At 42.7% G+C, this 21,946-nt stretch overlaps 1 protein-coding gene across 1 annotated transcript; it reads left to right on the top strand.

The window, feature by feature from the left end:
* The first annotated feature begins 12,062 nt into the window (after window positions 1-12,062).
* LOX (lysyl oxidase) lies at window positions 12,063-21,450 on the top strand. Its single transcript, XM_056124835.1, has 6 exons — window positions 12,063-12,675; window positions 13,064-13,172; window positions 14,571-14,708; window positions 16,556-16,712; window positions 20,919-21,014; window positions 21,331-21,450. Exons 1-6 carry the CDS (start codon window positions 12,063-12,065, stop codon window positions 21,448-21,450), a joined length of 1,233 nt encoding a protein of 410 aa, XP_055980810.1.
* The last annotated feature ends 496 nt before the right edge of the window (window positions 21,451-21,946 follow it).

Below are 21,946 nucleotides of genomic sequence, written 5' to 3'. Positions count from 1 at the left end.
GTGACAAAAATAATCTAAAAAGTAAATAAAATACTTTACACTTTCTCTTTAATCTGATATTTTATGAATTACTGTATGAATGTTTTCAATTAAATAACAAGTGACTATTTTTGGAAATCTCCAGTTATTTCCAATACTCAGAGTATGTGAAGTACATTATTCATGTTCTTACAATAGATGTTGAATGGTTGTGATCAAAGTTATTGTCCCCAGTAAATGGATTCATTCCTAAATAGGACCAAATATGTATCATTTTATCTGTAGTGAGTTTAGATAAAAATAATAGAACCAGTCATCTAACCCACAAGGTTGTGAAATATTAATGTGTATTATTTTAAGGATTGTCTTGAGATGGTTTGATACACAGCAATAATTAACTGATATGGTACATTTTTGCAGGGGGAGGGCTGGACCACATCCAGAGCTCAGCAGCTCTGTTCCTGACTCAATGCTCATCTGTGACTCTGATGGTACTCTGGGTACTGTATGCAGTGGCAGAGATTGAACTGGGATCTGCTACCTACTGCATAAGAGCACTCTCTTCTGTGTTATCACTCTGTTCCTAGCATGGCACTTCCCTTTTATATCTCCTCCCTAAAACTGCTCATAGAATAACTCTTTGTGTGTGTTGATCCTTTCCTTTTCTTATTTACAGCTACCAAGTCTCCGTGGCACATTATAATTCTCCTACTAGAACAGTTCTAAGAGGAAGTAAAAATATATAAAATCAGTTGTTGTTACTGTGTCTGGCATATCGAATACTCTTGGTAGCTTGCCGGGCTCTCCGAGAGGGGCGGAGGAATCGAACTTGGCTCGGCCATGTTGGCTGCGTGCAAGGCAAATGCCCTACCGCTGTGCTATCGCTCCATAAACTAGTAACCAAACAAAAATTAAATTTAAATATTTTCATTTACACAAACACAAACACTGTCCCCCAGTTGTTCATCGATTTGCTCGAGTGGGCCCAATAACGTCTCCATTGTGAGACCTGTTGTTACTGTGTTTGGCATATCGAATACGTCATGGGTAGCTTGCCAGGTTTTGCCGTGTGGGCGAGATACTCTTCAGTAGCTTGCGGGGCTCTCTGAGAGGGGTGGAGGAATTGAACCCAGGTAGCCCTGGTCGGCCGCCTGCAAGGCAAACGCCCTACCTGCTGTGTTATCGCTCCAGCCAAATTTATCTAAAGATTTAAAATAACCCCATTTATGAATATAAGTCTTCTAAATAAAAATTGACAGCCTGTTTCTAAACTATGTGGAAATGTAAAAAGCCCAACAGAATACTTTTAGAAAAAAATTATAAAACTGTTAAAACTTTCACAAACTAATTTCAAGATTTACTATAAAGCTACAATCATCAAGTGTTTGGTATTTAACCCTGGTTCTAGCCCCAGCAAATGAATAGACCCCCAAACACCATGGGGTAAGAACACAACCTGCATTCTCCACCATCCTGCAATAGAGCAACAATTAAAGCAATTAAAAAAAAAAGAATATGGTGTTTGCATAAAGTCAGGTAAGCTGATTAGTGAAAGAAACAGAAAGTTTGTAAATAGATGCTTACAAGATAGATTGATTTTTTTTTTGTTTATTTGTTTTTGAGCCACATCTGGTGGTGCTCAGGACTTATTTCTGCCTCTGCTCTCAGACATCACTCCTGGTGGAGCCCAGACATCACTTTTAGGGGGTACAGGGATTGAACCTGGGTTGGCCAAATGCAAGGCAAGTGCCATGTCTGTTGTACTACCTTTCCCACCCAGTAAACTGATTTTTTCATAAGGTTCACAAGGGTCTGTTTGAAGAAAAAACAGCATTTATAACAATTGCTGGATCAGTTGGCTATCAATGTGAAAAAACAAACCTCAATTTTTTCTTTAGGGCTGGAGCCATAGTACAGCTGTAGGGCGTTTGCCTTGCGCGCAGCCAGCCAGCCGAGCCGGGTTCGATTCCTCCACCCATCTCGGAGAGCCCGGCAAGCTACTGAGAGTATCTCGACCACTCGGCAAAACCTGGCAAGCTACCGTGAAGTATTCAATATGCCAAATACAGTAACAACAAGTCTCATAATGGAGACATTACTGGGTCCGCTCAAGCAAATCATGAACAAGGGGAGAACAGTGCTACAGTGTTACCTAAACGTAATTTTAACTGGATCATTACTCTAAAAGCAAATATAAAAATATAAAGTTTCTAGAAAAAAAAGAGAAGAAAATCTTTGTGATTGATGTAGGAGTAGAAAAAGATTTCTTGAACAAAAAAAATCAAAAGAACAAACTATGTTTTTAAAATGATAAACTTGGATTTTTGTCAAAATCAAATTTCTTCTCTTCAAAATGCATTAAGAGAATGTAAACATAAGCCCATAAACCGGGAGAAAAATCTTTGTAAAATATAAATTTCCCATGTCTTTTATCCAAAATGCATAAAATTATAGCAAAAAACAAAATTAGACGCGGTTTGAATATTTGAGAAAAATGTGGCATAATTAAAATGAGCACACAAAATCAAGTCAAAAAACAATTAGCTCCTATCTCACACCTAATTTTTAAAATGAAATAAAATCTAAATGTCCCTCAAGCAACAGAAAAGGAAATAAAAGCGCATATCTATAGCATAATTTTGGATGAGTGTTCATAGAAATTTTATTCATGACAGCCCCAATTAGGAAAACAAGTGAAAGAAAAAAGCAAATTATGGTATATTCAGAACTTGAAATACTACTCAAGAACAAATGAATCAATCACTGAGCAACACATGATGACTCTCACAGACATCTTGAGCAGCAGGACAGACACAATAGTGTTATTTGTTCTTACATAAAATTCTAGGGCAAGTAAAACTAATTTAGTAGTCGGGGGATCAACTCTATGGTTTCTAGGGGAGGGGTGGAGCTGGACTTTTGGGGACTTTAGAATGATAGAAATATCTTGATTGTGATGACAGGTACAAATGCATATCATTTGTTAAAATTCATTACATTGTACACTTGAAAGGTGTTCATTCTATTTTATGTAAACAATATATCAATAAAATTGATTTATTTTGAAAAGCATTTTCAAAGTAACAAAGTAGGCTCTTTAGAAAGGAAAGGTAAGAAAATGCCTTATGTCTGTACAGTTAGTGAGTCACGGTCACGGTCCTCCTGTTATTCATCAATTTGCTCGAGCGGGCCCAGTAACATCTCCATCATGAGACTTGTTTTTACTGTGTTTGGCATATTGTTTTTACTGTGTTTGGCTTATTGAATACCTCACAGGGAGCTTGCCAGGCTTTGCCGTGTGGGTGAGATACTCTCGGTAGCTTGCCGGGCTCTCTGAGAGGGGCGGAAAAATCAAACTTGGATCGGCCATGTTGGCCACTGGCAAGGCAAACGCCTTACCCGCTGCGTTATTGCTCCAGCCCAAAGATAGTGAGTATAACAGGAAAAGTGCTTCCCCATATTAAGGCCAACCCAGGTTTGGTCTCTGGCAACACAGTCTCCTGAGCACCACCAGGAATGATCACCAGCACTGACCAAGAAGTAAGCCATGAGCACAGCAAATGTGGCCCAATGTCCTCTAACCCAAAATTTAAAAAAAAAAAAGATGATTATATAGAAAGATGCTTTTCTAGATGTTATCTAGCTAGCTAGCTAAATAATCTAGGTTGACTTAAATCTAATATTCAAGTAGATTTTTGTGAAGAGCTATTCAGGGCCTAATACAAACTATATTTTCTGCCATACACTTGCAGACATTTCATTCTTATGATGAATGAGCTAGATAATAAGAGATCTTATTATCCTTATTTCTGGTTAAGAAACCCACATCTCAGAATAGTTAAATAATTCATCTAAGAGCTTGCTGTTGGTAAATAGTGGAGAAAACAGTTATCCAAGCACTATCTATCTCTATTACCCAAGTTTTTTGTACTACTTGCCATATTTCAGTTTGTATATCCTCTTATTTCAAAGTCATTTACCATGATTTAAATAGTTATTATAGTCTACTCTTTAGCTGAAGTGGCTACGGTCATGGAACTTTTAATGAGACAATCAGCTTAATTTTTCCCAATAATTTGAACCAAAGTAGAAAATGAGACCCATGTGTATCTTGTGGCAGGAGTTGCATGATGTTTACATCAGGACAGAACTATGTTCAAGATCTAATTCTGTCAAAATTTAAACTGAGCACATTATTTAATCTCTCTCAGCTTAAGTTTCTTATCCATAAAAACGAAAGAATTAACAACCATCTAAACATGGTGATTGTGAGGATAATATGAGGCAATACATTTAAGTACTTTTTATTGTGTTAGGAGTACAGAAAATCAGAAAGAATTGCTGGTTGTTAATGAGTAGACAGATATCACTTTGATAGAGAGGTTGTTTTTTTCCCCCCATTACATTTCATTGCTGTGGCTTCATTAAAGCATTTCAAGTTCATCATTGTTTCTTTTTTTTTCTTTCTTTTTTTATTTTAATTGAATCACTGTGAGATAGTTACAGGATTTCATGTCTGAGTTACAATCACACAATGATCAAACACCCATCCCTCCACCAGTGCACATTCCCACCACCAATATTCCCAGTATACCCCCTCCCTTCCACCCTCCCACTGCCTCCATAGCAGACAATATTCCCCATACTCTCTCTCTACTTTGAGGTATTATGGTTTGCAATACAGATACTGAGAGGTTATCGTGTCTGGTCCATTATCTACTTTCAGCACACAACTCCCATCCCGACTGATTCCTCCGGCCACCATTTTCTTAGTGATATCTTCTCTATTCCAGCTGCCTTCTCCCCTCTGCTCATGAGGCAGGCTTCCAATGATGGAGCACTCTTTCTGGCCCTTGTATCTACTGTCCTTGGGTGTCAGTCTCATATTATGCTATTTTATACTCCACAAATGATTGCAGTCCTTCTATCTCTGTCCCTCTCTTTCTGACTTATTTCACTTAGAATGATACTGTCCATGTCTATCCACTTATAAGCAAATTTCATGACTTCATCTCTCCTAACAGTTGCATACTTTCCATTGTGTTGCTGTACCAAAGTTTATTTAACCAGTCATCTGTTCTAGGGCACCTGGGTTGTTTCCAGGGAACAATACCCGGCATCCAATATGGTCCCCAATATACCACCAGGAGTAATTCCTGAATGCAAAGCCAGAAGTAACCTCTAAGCACCGCTGGGTGTGCTTCCCCCCACCAAAAAATTTAGAGGAGATAAAGAAAGAAAAGTAGCAAAACCGCACGTTTACAATGCACTAACTAGGACTTACTAATCCTGATTTCAAAGACTCATAGTTTTAAAGTCACAACATAAAAAGTTTTGATTCTATGCTTAAGGTGCTATATGATTAAGAGGAGGCAAGACAGTAAAATTATTTGTAATTCATTTCATTAGAAACAAAACAGAAAGAAATGTGATCTCAATTAGGAAGCCGGTTTTCACTTCATAGCCCCCTCAGAATCTTTTCCCACTATGCCACAATAATCAACAATATTCAAACGTTGTGATAGCTATTCTTTGTTAAGAGAGAGATGGGGAGGGGAACAGTTAATGTCATTACATTTGGCCATTAGTCATTCTTGACTCACCCCTCCTGCTCCCCATAGTAGTGCCCCTTGACTAAAGTGCGAGGCAGGGTGTGATATGGGAAAGAGCAATCATCCCATGTGTGATGAGCATATGAAGGATGTGGTTTAGCTACGCATAAATATCCTCCTGACTATATCCCATCATATCAAAGCATCACACCCTGGTTTTTCTAAATTAAGTAACTTTTAGGATTCCAGGACAGAGAAGCTGAATTGTGAAGAGCAGAGGAGCAGCAAATAAGGCAAGATGCTGACCTGGATCACATTCTACCAAAAAGCCCTTAGAATACCCCAGCGCATGAAGAACAGTTACCTCTTTGTTACTGGACAGTCCATGATGCCCAATGAAATCACCTATATTCCACTTGCAGGCAGCTGACCAATTGGCTGGCTGCTCATTTTTGTGGTTAGGATAACCACAGTTTCTTTGACTCTTGATTCACTACATTTCAAAGATCCATTATTTCAGTTTTATTATAGTGACTCACATTACTTTCCTAATCACATCTGAAGATGCATTAAAGACACCAGAACTAAAAGCTTTCACGGTAAAGTTCCACTTTTCCATTCCCTAGGTGGCCCAAAGGGATGGGCAACCAATCGAGCTATATTTAAAATTCATTATTTCTGGAATTCTTCTACCCAGTATGTTTACAGATTTTTTTTTCTCAGCTCAGTCTTGACACAGACAAGTGTGTACTAACTGTCTACTTTAATATTTGGGCAAGTATCTAGAAGTGGTGTGTGGCAGAAGATGAGGACGAGGACAAGGGAATAAAAGCACACTATTTGCTTTATGATGAACTTACTTCTTGTCTCCATATTACAGACTCTCCCACTCTTTCCAAACCTGTTTTCAAAAATATTCTGTTATTCCTTTAGAATTGGGCTGAAGCAATAGCACAGCGGTAGGGCATTTGCCTTGCACACAGCCAGCCCTGCCGAGCCTGGTTCGATTCCTCTGCCCCTCTTGGAGAGCCCGGCAAGCTACCGAGAGTATCTCGCCTGCATGGCCAAGCCTGGCAAGCTACCCGTGATGTATTCACTATGCCAAACACAGTAACAACAAGTCTCACAATGGAGACATTACTGGGCCTGCTCGAACAAATCGATGAGCAATGGGAGGACAGTTCTACAGTGCTTTTAGAATTACTTTATTTACTTGTCTGTTTAGTTGGGAGGGGGTGGTAGTTATACTGGGCAACACACAGGGGATTGCTTCTGGCCCTATGCTCAGGAGTGATCCCCGGTAGAACCTTGGGATGAACCATATGTGCTGCTGGGATCAAACTGGGGTCAGCTACATGCAAGGTGAGTGTCTAACCTCCTGTACTATCTCACCAGAATTACTTTTTTAAAAGTGCCCCAAAGCTTGTTTCCCTGATGACCCCATCCCTGTACTACCTTATATTCCTCTCCCATAACAATAATCATGATACAAAAATGGCTCCAGTACTCATTCATGTCTCAATCCTCACCCCTATGGGCTTCCTCACTTGCCTCATTTACCTTTCTTCTCCATCATTTCCTTGACACATCTCCAACCTTGACACATCTCCAACTTCCCAACTTATTTTATTCTTTGTCATGTTTTCAAATCACCTGGCACCATAGCACACAGGAATATCAATGCTTCTAGTTGAGTGAGCTTAATATAAACTTCCTGAGCTCCAAGTGCAAGAATTTATGTTGAACCCAGACCAGGACTATGCCATTAGTGTTTTCCTTTAATTGTTCAGTGTCACTACTCTATGGATGAGTTTTCTGCTTAACTCTACTTTTTCCACTTGTATGAATTATCCCATAAATAAAGTTTACAAACACAGTTTACGAGGAACCTAGCCTTATGACAAAGTTCACTATAAGGCAAATGGGCCCAATAACTGAAATTTATGTTCTTAATATTGATAGCCTAGAAGCTTAAAAAATAGCACTAGTCCATATCTTTCTAACAGTAGAAAAATATAGAAGTACACAACAAAAGAAAATCTTAGAATTAATGTGGAACTAGCTGTGAATCTTATCAAAGCTCAAGGTGCTCTGATGTTTTACAGCTATTGTGGTTGCTATTATTTTAGTGTTTGATCTTTTTGTTGTTTTTATTTTGGGGCAACACCTGATGATACTCAGGGATTAGTCCTGCCTTTACACTCAGGAATCACTCCTGGCAGTGCTCAGGGGACCATCTGGAATGCCGGGAATCAAACCTGGGTTGACTGCATATAAGACAAGTGCCTTGACCCACTGTATTATCACTCCAGCCCCAGTATTGATAATTTTATCATGTTTAGTGTATTAACTCTCATAGAATGAAGAACATAGTATGTGTTTAGAATCTCTCCAGTCCACAGCTTGAAAAATGCATTTAGCTGTTTCCTGTGTGTTTGCCATATATTAGTGTTCGGTTAGCTGGTTCTTAAGCTAGAATTGAGAGAAAATGGAATGCCACTTTCTCACGGAGAAAACTGAATGGACAATCTTATAGATTGCTAAAACTCTTCAGAAGTATTACAAAGGAGAATGCCTTAGCTAAGCATAAATATCTTTTTTTTTCTTTTTGGGTCACTTTTTCTTTTTTGCTTTTTGGGTCACACCTGCCGATGCACAGGGGTTACTCCTGGCTTTGCACTCATAAATTACTTCTGGCAGTGCTGGGGGGACTATACAAGATGCTGGGAATCAAACCCTAGGTTGGCCGCGTGCAAGGCAAACACTCTACTTGCCATACTATCACTGTACTATTGCTCCAGCTCCATAAATATCTTCCTGACTGTATCCTACCATATCAAAGCATTATACCCCAATTTTACTAAATTAAGTAACTTTTAGGATTCCAGGACAGGGAAGCTGAACAGGGAAGCTGAATTGACATTTATTCCCCTCAAGCAGTATGAGTGTGTTGAAAACAATAAAAAACAAATGTCAAACACCATTGTTGTCCTAGCTACTTTTACTTTCAGGAATTTTGTAATATGCTAAAAGAAATATGAAAAATGTTATGAATCTCATTCAGATATACATTTTGAGAGTTAATATTTATTGATTGTTCCTCTTTGTAAATCACAGGACAGTATTCAGAGTTTTAGAGTTTATGTGTCTTCAAGAAACGCTTGTAGACCAAACAAATACACACTGAATTTCACTGATATGGCAGGCAAAGGATAAAATGGTAGCTAGTCTAGTCTAACTCACACATCAACTACATGGAACATTTTAAGTCCCAGTAACTTACATATTACATAGTAATAGTTATAATGAAATATTATAGTGATTGAAATGAAAGTAGCTAAAGTTATTTGGGAACTCAAAAAATCAGAAGTTTTAAAACTAGAAAAATAGTTTAGAAAATATTTTGCTCAGTCTTATTTGATTCTGATTTAAACAATTTGGGGGTGTCACATCTTGTAGCATTCAGGGCCTATTTTTGATTTTCTGCTCGAGTAAACCATAGCAGTGCTTGGGGAGACCATGTGTGCTGGGGTGTAGCAAGGCTGCCACGTGCAAGGCAAGCAACCTTACTCCCTGTACTCTCTCTCTGTTCCCTATTTATTTGTTTGGGCTGGTTGTTTGGCTGCCTGGTTGTTGGATGGTGTTCAGAGGCTACTCTCAGCTCAGAGCGGGAAGTAGGGTTAAGGGGTGGAGGAACAGGGCGGAGGAGGCTTTGCTCCCAGAAGTGCTTTGTGCACCATGCAGTGCCAGGAATAGAACCTAAGCCTTTGACATGCAAAGCGTGCATCTCTGGCCTTATCTCCCTGGTCCTGGGGTAATCGTCAAATTCTACAGAGAACCTCTAAGGTTCTGGGAGAAAGTAAACCCACTATCCAAATCCACATCTTCCTTAAGCACCTTCCAGGATTGAAATAAGGGCATCTGGTGTGAACCCCAGCACTGTTTCCCTGCCCTCCCACAAGGGATTGCTCTGCCCTGCCACTTTGGCAGCTCGCCTCAGCAGAGATCTCCCCTTGAACATGTGGTCAAGCTCTCACAGGGCAGTCACAGGCTTCTCTCAGCTGGGAAGAGGCAGTTAAGGGGCGCATGCCGAGCCATTCTCAGATGAGAGATAATTATACTCTCTCCCTTCCTGCTTCTCCTATAATTTGGGCTGTCCTTTCAAATTACATGCACCTACTTCTTTTTATTCCATCTTCTTTTAGTGGGTTTGAAGCAATTGAGGAGTTTAATTTTAAGTATGGCAGCAGGTCTACCAAATGACAACTGGAGATGTCGCTGACCTCCATATGGACATTGCTGTATGCCAGCAGTGGGCTTTGCACTCGGATCTTTTTTTACTTTCTGTTTCTTGTGGTGCCTGGGATGGAACCCAACGCCTCCTACATTCAACGTCAGTGTCCTACCCTTGAGCTCCATCTTTGCTTGCATGTGAACTTCTATTGTATAGGCTAGAGTTGGCCAATCCATTGACAAGCTTCTATGGGACGCTTCTTTGCGTCCCTGGATGCTGTGTGCTCACAAACAGAACACATTTAACTGAACTCACACCAACTTGGACTCCAAACAGTGGGATCTGATTAACTGAGAGAAGCCACAACCACGTTAGTGTCATGAGTTCTTTGACTGTGAGCAACAGAAACGAATTCTCACCAAGATAAACCACAGAGGGGTGAATATGGTCAGAAAGAGGATGGAAAATCTGAAGAACCTGGTTCTGGAAGACACTGCTGAATTAAAACATCTCAGGGTAATGGGTGCAGCAAGATTTTTGAGATACTGAGTTTAGCCTTGTCAGACTCCAAGATGTCTCACCTTTGTGGCAAGTTCAAGATTTGAATCCCAGGGAGAGGGCTTGCTTAGCAGGCCTTGAACTGCATGACCTCTCCCACCTTGAGAAGGAAGGAGGCGGATGGCCCAAAGGAAAATACAGTTCTTAGAAAAGCAGGGGTGTGGGGGAAGAGAGAGTAGGAAGGCAAATCAGTAGGTGTTTATGTCACAAAAATGTGGAGAGGCAGAGACTAAAAGAAACACCAGCATCAATCAAGACATTAAATAGCACATTGACCTGATCAGCAAAAATTATATTCAAACCTGGAGCCTGGTTTCAAGTCTCAATTTTATAATCATGCCATTTAGTAGCAATTTGTCTAAGATGCTTTACCCAGACCCAAAGGCATATGAATAATGTGAATAATTAAGCATCTCTTTGCAGTCCTCTCCCCCCGCCCCCCCATCAGCTCTGGCCATTCCTCCTCTTTTATTTGAACCAAAATCAGATCCCCAGGCTGTTTTTTAGCATCTTCTTTGTTGAGATAACAAGATCAGTCACATTCCTTGGGGGTCCTTGGCTGACTTTTAGCATTTAACAAATAGTGATATAAGTTCTTAAAAATCTAAAGTCAAACAAGAGAAAGAGTGATTGGAAGCTGCGTGGGAGTGCACTGAGGTCTGACAGGCTGCAGCCCTGCCCCTCCAGCCAGACCCTCCACACCGCAGCTTCCTCGAGACATTGAAGCTGAAAGGTGGGGTTTCTCTTAAAGGCACAGTCCAAGCCAACATTTAGAAAAACCCAGGTCTGTGCCTCTGCTCTGAGTTAGCAGGCTTTATTCCCGGTAAAATCCCACTTTCAGTCATTAAAACAGTCACGGTAGGAAACAAATTTGTAACCCATTTCTCATATTACCTACCCCCAGAAAAACAAAATTCGATACCCTGGGGATTATGGACGGAGGGCACTTCCCATAACTGCTAGGGAGTGTGCGCTGGGAAATTGGTTGCCTCCTGATGGACAAACCTTAGTCACAATAATCTTGCCTCCGCCCCTTCCCCCACGCTCGCCCCCAGCGCCCACCCCACCTCCCGACTTCCCGCCTCTCCAGGACGGGTGACCTAATAGCATTTTTCTTCGTGCATATTTTGGCTTCGCCCCATGGCCTGGCTGCCTTCGCCTGTCTGAGTCTTTTGAAATTCCTGCATGTTCGCCCCAGATTAAGCCGTGTGTGTGTCTCAGGATGTGAGTTCCGTTCTGTTCTTTCCCCTTAACGCTCCCCGTGCAACGTGTCTGGGGGTAATGGGGGAGGGAGGAGGAGAGGCCGGCGAGGGGAGGGAGGGGCAGAGGCGAGGAGCTGTCCTCCCCGCACGTTTCCAATCGCATTACGTGAACAAATAGCCGAGGGGCCGGCCGAGCCAGAACGGCTTGTGTAACTTTGCAAACGTGCCAGAAAGTTTAAAATCTCTCCTCCTTCCCTCACTCCAGACACTGCCGGCTCGCCCGTACCGCCGCGCCGCTCCCTGTGGCTTTTCCACAAGGACCGCGAGAGGGGAGCTAAGAGCTGGAACGGGTGCCACGTTCCAGCAGCCGCCCTTCCCGGGGAGGGTCCGCAGCCCCCCACCTCCGTGCTGCCCGGTGTGGGCTCTGAGACCCGCGCCCCGTCCGATTTTTGCCCCCTCCCTCCCACGACTCAAGCCCGGTTTTGCATCTTGTCTGGCAAGTCCTCGCGGGCCGGGGACAGCGGGGCCGAGGGAACGATGCGCTTCGCCTGGACCGCGCTCCTGCTGGGGCCGCTGCAGCTGTGCGCGCTGGTGCGCAGCGCCCCGCCCGCCGCCGGCCAGCCACAGCCCGCGCGCGAGGCGCCCGCCGCTCCGGGCCCCTGGCGCCAGCGGATCCAATGGGAGAACAACGGACAGGTGTTCAGCTTGCTGAGCCTGGGCTCCCAGTACCAGCCACAGCGCCGCCGGGAGCCGGGCACCGCCGCGGCCACGCAGTCGCGCACCCCGATCCTGCTGCTCCGCGACAACCGCACCGCGGCGGCGGCACGGGCGCGAGCGGCCGGAGCCTCGGGAGCCGCGGCCGGCCGGCCCCGGCCCTCCGCGCGTCACTGGTTCCAGGCCGGCTACTCGGCCAGCGGGGCCCGCGACGCCGGCGACTCGCGCGCTGGGAACCGCACGACGCCCGGGGAGCGCCCGGCGCTCAGTAACCTGCGGCCGCCCAGCCGCGTGGACGGCATGGTTGGCGACGATCCGTACAATCCTTACAAGTACTCGGACGACAACCCCTACTACAACTACTACGACACGTACGAAAGACCCCGGCCCGGGAGCAGGAACCGGCCGGGATACGGCACCGGCTACTTCCAGTACGGTAAGCAGCCGCGAGACGCTTCCCCGAACGCTGTGGGGTTCCCCGACGTGGCCGCCTGGGCGCGGCAGGCTCTAACCCCCGCAGCTCCGATCCCCCGCCCCCGTGCCTGCAGAGGCAGCTGCGGAATCTGGTGCAAACCGCGTGCGCTCCGGGCCCGGCCCCTCCAGTTCATTTCCCGCTTTGCTCTGCAGCTCCAGGCTCACCCCGCTCCTTAGGCTAACCAGCAGCCCTACACCGACAAGGCAGTCGTGTTGGGGGTCGGGTGGAGGGGTTGGGGGGTTGGGGTGGGAGGAGGACAAGGCCAAAGGGTTAAGAACTAAGAGGGACAGGAGTGGGGGAGACTCTGGGGTGTCTCTTGCTAAGTCCATCACCACCTGCTGCTGTGTAGGTCTTCCGGACCTGGTACCCGACCCCTACTACATCCAGGCGTCCACGTACGTGCAAAGGATGTCCATGTACAACCTGAGATGCGCGGCGGAGGAGAACTGTTTGGCCAGGTACAGAGGGAGGAGCTGGGATACGCGCGGCCAGCCTCCCCAGCCTGGACTCCCAGGCTGCTACTCAGGTGCCGGGTTCCGGGCAAACAGGAGTCGGCGTGATGTTCCTGGCATGCCGATCTGGATGGAGAAAGACATAGTTGAAGATTTCTGTGGGTTATGTCTTTCAAACTACAACACAAACCAGGGAGCCAGATCAAACTCTTATTCTGGAGAGCTTTGGGGGCTGTGGGAAGAGAATTGTTCTCGGCGCTGGCCTCACACGCGGCAGACCAGAGTTAGATCTCTAGCACCCCGGGTGATGGTCCCCTGAGCATGATCAGGAATGATCACAGAGTGCAGAGCCAGAAAAATAAGCCCCGAGTACCGCCCAGGTGTGTCCCCCAAACAGAACAAAAAGTCTTAAGTTTTGGAGCCCACCGTTTCCAATAATTTTGTTAGAGATCTCTACAATAGTGGTAGGGAGTAGAGGGAGAAACCCTTAGTAATTGCCCCTTAAAAGACTGGCGGATAATTTGGCAGTGTTGCAGAACAAACTGGCAAAGGTTAAGTGTTCTTTTGTTTGAAGCTAGAGTGAACTTAAGTTGTTTTCTGTTACTTCAGCCAGAATAAGAGCTTTGTTTTTCCATCAGTCCTAAAATAAAAGCAGCAATTTGGGGACTGGAGCTCTTAGTTGGGAAACCAGCAGAGGGAGCCTAAGACATTTTGTCCATCTCAGAAGATTTCAAAGTGTGAAATAAGGTCAGCATAAGGTTTTTAACTGTATGTCCACACACAAAATATTAGAAAGAACATAGTGTTTATTTGTGTATTTCTTCTGTGTTGACCCTTTACAACAGTCAAGATGCAGAGACTCCAAGGTAATAATTTTCATTCTTGAATCACCGACATACCCTTGTCACCCTTGAACCCATGATAGTATTAATGTCTGTTTTGAAGATGCAGTTAGGTATCTAATCTGAGGGACTCTTATTTCCCCCACTTTATACTATAGCTATTAAAGAAGGAATGTATTGGTTCATTCAACATTCTTAAGTATATGTGGATGATTTTTTTTAAAAAATGGGTAATTTACACCAGAGATTTACTAATTCATATGGCTAAATTTGATTTTAAACAGCTGACCTTTTCCTTTTAAATGTGTTTTTTTAACTTTTAAACTGTATATTTTGAAATCCTCACTCACTCCCAATTGTTATTCACTCCTGAGTTCTGAAGACTCAGAACTGCGCTGGGAACTGGCGATCCAGCAATGTAAAAAGAAAATATATAACTAAGAAAACTGGTGATCCAGTTGGGGGGAAATGGGTGATCATCAGTTGTATTGTGGAAAGCTTTTTCCTAGAGTTTCATTTTTCTGTAAAAATAATGTTTCCTTCTTTTCAAACCAAATCACAGCTCAGCCTACCGGGCAGATGTCAGAGATTATGATCACAGGGTGCTACTAAGATTTCCCCAAAGAGTGAAAAACCAAGGGACATCAGATTTCTTACCAAGTAGGCCAAGATATTCCTGGGAATGGCATAGCTGTCACCAGTAAGTAATGGACTTTCTACAAACTTTTCAGTTGTGTTTTAATTTTTCAAGTATTTTTTTGGTCTGACAGGTTATAAATCTCATTTCTGTTGCCTCCCTCACCCTCCCTTCACCCCACCCCACCCACCCCGTGACCAGAAGCAGTTATCAAGTAGCCTTGAATCTTGGTGCCTCTCAAAACAATGCTGGACAACTGGGCCTGATAGTTTACTGCTTGCATAGAGATGCAGTACTCCGCAGGCTGGTGGTACTGGGGGCCTTCAGAGCTACACTTGGTGGTATTTGGGGGTCCATGCGGTACCAGGATTCAAGCTTGGGTCCCAGCACATGCCAGTCATGTGCTCCTGACTGCTGAGCCATCTCTGTAGCTCTGTTAGTCCTATTTCTTACCCGAGAGAGAAAATCCCTGTTGTTTATAGAACAGAATGTTCTGTTATGTTTTCTAATATGATCAAAGGGAATCTATCTTTAATACATCAACTACTAGATCTTTTAAAATGGAAACAGTTTGTAGGATACAGCACTTGGATTCTCTGGAATTTTCCTCCACTAGTAAAGATTACCTAGCATTTAGCATATTTTCAGATCATTTATTAGAGCCAACACATTATTATCAAATTTGTGATTCATTCAAAGAAAGACACAGCTTACATACTTCATGAGCTGGGAAGACCCTGCTCCATCTTTAATTTAAAAGGTCTGAGTCTAAGACAGGGTGGTTATCTGTTCTCTTCTAAAATTAATTATTTTCAAATAATATAGATCTAAAATGTACTTTGGTAACTTACCCAGGTATGTGCTGTCAGAAATTCCTGATGTGTTCCCTTAAACTGCAAGCCCCACCATTTCTAGATCTTTATATGAGATGATAAATTTCTCAGTATCTTAAAACAAAGTTTATGTGAGTTTTAAACAACAGTGTTTAGACACATGCCTTCATTTACCTTTGCATATAATATATACACATATATATGTATACATATACCCCTCTATGTATTTATATATTTGGGGTGAAGTGGGGCTATACCTGGCGGTGCTCAGGGCTTAGATTCTAATAACTTTGTTAGAGAAGTTTTGTGTTCAGGGATTATTCCTAATGACTCCAGGTATCAAATATGGGTTGGTTGCAAGCAAGGTCAGTACCTTATTGCTGCCATATATATCTTTCTGACTCCTCCTTTGCATTTAAATGCACTGTAGCACTGTCCTCCCATTGTTCATCAATTTGCTTAAGCGGGCACCAGTAACATCTCACAACAAATTGTGAGACTTGTTGTTACTGTTTTTGGCATATCAAATACATCACGAGGAGCTTGCCAGGCTTTGTTGTACAGACGAGATACTCTTGGTAGCTTGCCGGACTCTCTGAGACAGGCAGAGGAATCGAACCTGGGTTGGCCGCGTGCAAGGCAAACGCCTTACCCGCTGTGCTATCGCTCCAGCCCTGCATTTAAATAATCATTTTAAATATGTGAAACCTCTCAGAAACCTCCCAAGAGTTGTTCTTAATTGAAATGAAGCACCAGTAGGGGCAGTGTACACAAGTCAATATAGGGCCGGTTTCACTGAAAAATGCACCGATTTGTACCTATTTCTGTTTAATACTAAGGGATAACACTGGGTGTAACAGAAAAGCAAAATAAGAAAAGTATGTCTGCCCTAATGACAATGTATAGAGACTGATGACCCTGGCTAAAGGCTGCAGTATAAATCTGTCTTTGGGAAGATAAATTTGATTTCACTGTAAATGGGAAAGAAGAAGAGGGAGGTGGCAGTAAAGTCACCGTATATCCTAGTTGCGTTCTTTTTGTAACTGATCACTGTCTCTGTGTTTTGGGGGACATCAGACATTACCACAGCATGGATGAATTCAGTCACTATGACCTCCTTGATGCCAGTACCCAGAGAAGAGTGGCTGAAGGCCACAAAGCCAGTTTCTGTCTTGAGGACACATCCTGCGATTATGGCTACCACAGGCGATTTGCCTGCACTGCTCACACTCAGGTGAGTTGGCACCTTGAAATTAGGACCCGCAGGCTTCAGAGTGGAGCCAAAGTGGCCTCCAAGTTCTTTCTCCTTGCTCATCTTTTGTCAACTCTCCCAGGGGCCAGCAAGTCAAGATGAGAAATAACAGGGCGACTATGTGATGATCCAAATTTCTTAGGAAGTATTTCATCATCAAGAAGGTCAATGTGCATACTTGTTACATTTCACAATGAAAAGCAGTTTACTCTCTGACAAAAACAAACAAAAGAGTAGTTTCCAATCGCTGCATTCATTCTGTATTAACTGGCTTAGTAAGGAACTGTAGAAAAGATAATCTCTGTTTTTCTCACCGGCAAAACCATTCCTCCCTCTACCTAGTAAGCTAAAAATAGAAGGTGGTTGAGCTTTGCCAAAACAGTGAAAACATTTCTTAAGGGGCACTTGAAAAAAACTGTTGCATTTCCTCATGCAAGAATAGGTAGACATTCTGACCCCCGACCCCCATTGCATATATATTTTAACCTACAGTATAATTGATGTCAGATGGCCTTTGGATGGATTTTTTTTAAATAGTGCTGAACTAAGCACTCTGTATGTTTTGTAATGGGAAAATGTGTGTCAGTTAAAAGCTGTGCCAGTGTTTCCATAAGAAACCCTAATTTGTAAAAGGACGTTGTAATTTTACTCCAGCCAGATTCTTGGCACAGAGGGTAAATGTACATAACTCAGGCACAGAGGGATCAGCAGCAGGCATCTTGGGAAGCAGATTCCTGGACTGTGAAGCTCCTTGGTGACCTAAATGTTACCATTAGTGCTTTCTCTGAGCTTCCAACATCAGAGCAGTTTGAAGAGGAAAGGATTTGATTCACATGTCCCAGGGCAGCCCTTATTCTTTAAACCAGAGGAACTGCAACTCCCCACATTACCCATATGTATATGCACACTCCCTTTGATTCAATGACACCCAACTACCAGAGCACCCTCCAGCACAGGGGATGGGACTGTCTTCAGTTAGAAAGAGCAGCACCCAGACAAGTCACCTGCTGAAATAACTGAAGGCTGTGCTGTAGATGTTTGATTTGTTCAGTTCATCAAATTCCCTTGTACCTTGGGATGACCCCACTTTGTATTATAAAGTATCCTCTGTTAATCCTACTTTTCTTCCCTTCATGTCCTATTTAACTGTTGTTTGCCATGACTTGCATTCCTCATGATCTGTGCATTTGTTTTTGTTTTTCCGTATACGACTGTCTCTTAAACATGGATTTCACTTAAAGAAGAAGAAATTCTCAGAAAACCCAAACTTGTTAACTCAGATTAGTTGTATATTACTGCCTCAATGTACCCAAACATAAAACTAGATATAGTTTACTTTTATTTCTAGTTTCCTATAACTCTTCAATTCTTAGGCAAGAAATTTACACATTAAATATATACAGACTAGAAACAATGACCTTTATCTCATTAATTTAATGCAAAGAAATTATCGTTTGTGAAAAGAAAATTGCTAATATAAGATCTTGGCTAAGGTTCTGCTTTTAGCTTGTTTTTTAAAGTCTGACTTCAAATAATACACGAACACCTATGACCTTATCATTTCAAAACCTCCCTTTGTTGGTTCAAATAATTGGAGCTTATCCTTAAATTCTGCCATCTGTGCTCACTTGTACTAACTGTACTGGTGTTCAGTCTCAGAGCACCAGTTTCAGCATATTTTAAAGCTTGTTTAGTCTTTGGAGGTAAAGATAGGTGTAGCACCATTTCCAGCTGTCTTAAGTAAGATACCTAAATCATGTGTTGGCTTAGTGTTAGGAGAGCTGTTGGCTAATAAAAGCAAATAGTATTTGTGCCTGACCATTATGTATCAGAATCAGAATTACAAGAATTTGGACCCTCAAATGTGTGATTCACTACTTGGTATTTTGTGGATGAACAATCACAAATAATGTGGACCAACAAAGGAATATGGTACTCACTGCTATGACATGAGATGCTGTTTTGTCCCCCAGACTTTCTAAATCAAACTACACCCAAACCTGCTGTGTTTGAATAGGCTTTAACATTATGCAGTATCATTGATAATCAAGGTGATCTTTAAAATCAAAGCAATTTTGGGTGCCATGAATACCCCTTGTGATGTGACCCAATCCTCCCTTCCCAGCCCCACCAAAACAGACTCCACCCTTATAACTTTGCTTATAACTTTGAATTAGATTAAATCGTAAGAGTAGGATTATAATACAGAGCAAAAAAGGATAAGCACCATAAACTGTCTAAACATATCACTGGCAAGAATGAAAACATATTTAACTGGCATTAGTTACTATACAGGAAGATGATTTCCTAGGAGAGAAATTAGGAAATGGAGGGATGGGTGTAATGACAGAGGGCATTTGGTGAAGGTGATTATTACATTTCTCTTCCCACATTGGTAAGATCTGAATTTTGACGGTTTATTCTGCTGTGTAGGAGTATATGTATCATAGAGGATTTATGACATGTTAAAGAAGCTAGATGTTTTGCTTCTTAAATTAGTTCAGTATTTTTTTGAAACTGGAGTTTCTTTTGAGAAAAGATTATTTTATCTTAATTATTAAGGTCGGCCATGTTGCTGGAGCGATAGCACAGTGGGAGGGCATTTGCCTTGCATGCGGCCAACATGGCCAACCCGAGTTCGATTCTTCCGCCCCTCTCAGAGAGCCTGGCAAGCTACCGAGAGTATCTCGCCCGCATGGCAGAGCCTGGCAAGCTCCCCGTGACGTCTTCGATATGCCAAACACAGTAACAACAAAGTCTCCAATGGAGATGTTACTGGGCCTGCTCGAGCAAATCGATGAACAACGGGAGGACAAATTATTAGGGAGGAGTGGTCAGTGGAACAGTGGTCAGAAGGTTCAGGGGTCCTACTAGCAGCCAGGCCTGTGGTTCAGGAAAGGGCCCATGGATAAGATGGTGCATGGTTCCTGTGGTGTTGGGTTATCAGGACTAGCCTGGAAACACAGGATGCCCCCAGGCCTACACTGAGCAGTGCTCAGGGGCCTCCAGGACTGCATCCAGTGATGCTTGGGGGACCAGGTGGTGCGGGACCTGAGTTAGGTGCATGTTAGGTATGTGCCCTGACCCCTGCACTATCTTCTGGCCCCTTACCTGGAGGTTCTATAAAGCTGAGTAATAATATACTGCTGAAGACACATACAGCTTATTTTAAACTAGATATTTATGTGAAAATCATAAACAATTTATAGGTTCATGGCAATTTCTTCTAAGCACTTAAAATTTCACTTGAGGCGAGAAAGGGACACTCCTTCACTGTTGGTGGGAATGTCCACTGGTTCAGCCCTTCTGGAAAACAGTATGGACGATTCTCAAAAAATTAGAAATTGAGCTCCCATTTGACCCAGCAATACCACTCCTGGGAATATATCCCAGAGAGGCAAAAATGTATAGTCTAAGTGACATCTGCACTTGTTTGTTCATTGCAGCACTCTTTACAATAGCCAGAAACTGGAAGAAACCTGAATGCCCAAGAACAGATGACTGGTTAAAGAAACTTTGGTACATCTACACAATGGAGTACTATGTAGCTCTTAGAAAAGATGAAGTCATGAAATTTACATACAAGTGGTACAATATGGAAAGTATCATGCTAAGCGAAATGAGTCAGAAAGAGAGGGATAGACATAGAAAGATTGCATTCATCTGGGGGATATAAAGTAACAAAGTATGAGATTAATACCCAAGAATAGCTGAGATCAGCACCAGGAGGATTACTCCATAACTTAGAGGCCAGCCGGGTATCCTAGAGGAAAGGGCAGTTCAGATAGAGAAGGGAGCACCAAATAAAGGATGTTTGGAGGATCCTCCCAGGAGGGGAGATGCATGTTGAAAGTAGACTGTGAACTGAACATGATTGCCACTCAATGCCTCTTTTGCAGACCACAACACCCAAAAGGAGAGAGAGAACACAGGGAATTGCCCTGCCACAGAGACAGGGGGGATGGGGGGATGGGGGTGGGAGGGATATTATCCATGGTGGTGGAAAATGGGCACTGGTGGAGGGATGGGTATCTGATCATTGTATAATTGAAACCAAAGCACAAAAATATTGTAAATCTACAACTGTAAAAAAAAATAAAATAAAATAAATGGAAAAAAATTTCACTTGAATGAAAGAATAATCATTTGCATTATCTTATGCTATCTTAAATTTTTAATTTGTTTTAGGGGTTGAGTCCTGGATGCTATGATACTTACAATGCAGACATAGACTGCCAGTGGATTGATATTACAGATCTTCAACCTGGAAACTACATTCTCAAGGTACAGACTTTTGAAAATATGTACCTCTGATTTATTTCCACTGCAGCTCAAATAGGTCTCTTTCTCTAGAGAAAAATTGTGAAATAATCCTAATCCTGGGAACAGCTGTCTTCTAGAACTGTTTTAAACCAATCTTGAACTTGAAGGGAAAAAAATACAGATTCCTGCCAGTTCCTTAGAGTTGGTGAACTTAAAACCCTTCCTCACTGGACTGAGTGGAAGCATCTTCCCTAGTTGGAGCCTGTGGAAAGGGAGACATTAGTCAGTAAATACTGTTGATGCAATCTAAAACAGAGATGATGTTTATATTGTCTAGGTCAGTGTGAACCCCAGCTATCTGGTGCCTGAATCAGACTATTCCAACAATGTTGTACGCTGTGACATTCGCTACACAGGACATCATGCATATGCCTCCGGCTGCACCATTTCACCGTAAGTCTGACTGCCCAATTCTCTTCACAGAGCATTTTAGCATAGCAACAGACATTCTGCATCACATGTTTATTTCTACTCCTACCAAGCAGCATCCGTGTAAAACAGACCAAGGAAAGCAAATGGTACAGAGCGGTGCTATCAGCAGAGCTTTATTTACTTTTTAAAATTCATTTATTCAGCAACTGCTGCAGGCTCTGTGCTTAGGGGAGAGCTGGGAAGGGTCACTCCAAGTAGTACTCAGGGAACTATGCAGTGCTGGAAAGTGCTGGAATGGAACTGGGCTGCCAGCACACAAAGCAAACTTAACCCCTGTTCTATCATTCCAGCCCCAAGAGCTATTTTTATGTTGATTAATGCTAGAGAAAGTAAAGGGATTGGAGAAATGTTCTCAGGTTTTTATCAGCCTAAAGCTTGATATTCGAGACAGAACACAGACACAGAACACTCTGTTTAATCAAAAAGCCTGTGTTGTGGCTAAGTTTGTATGTAAGATGCTC

The sequence above is a fragment of the Sorex fumeus genome, unplaced genomic scaffold, assembly GCF_029834395.1.
Source record: "Sorex fumeus unplaced genomic scaffold, SorFum_2.1 ptg000051l, whole genome shotgun sequence".
Classification (NCBI taxonomy): Eukaryota; Metazoa; Chordata; class Mammalia; order Eulipotyphla; family Soricidae; genus Sorex; species Sorex fumeus.
Note: the sequence above shows the minus strand (reverse complement) of the source record. Positions and strands in the feature narration are given on the sequence as shown.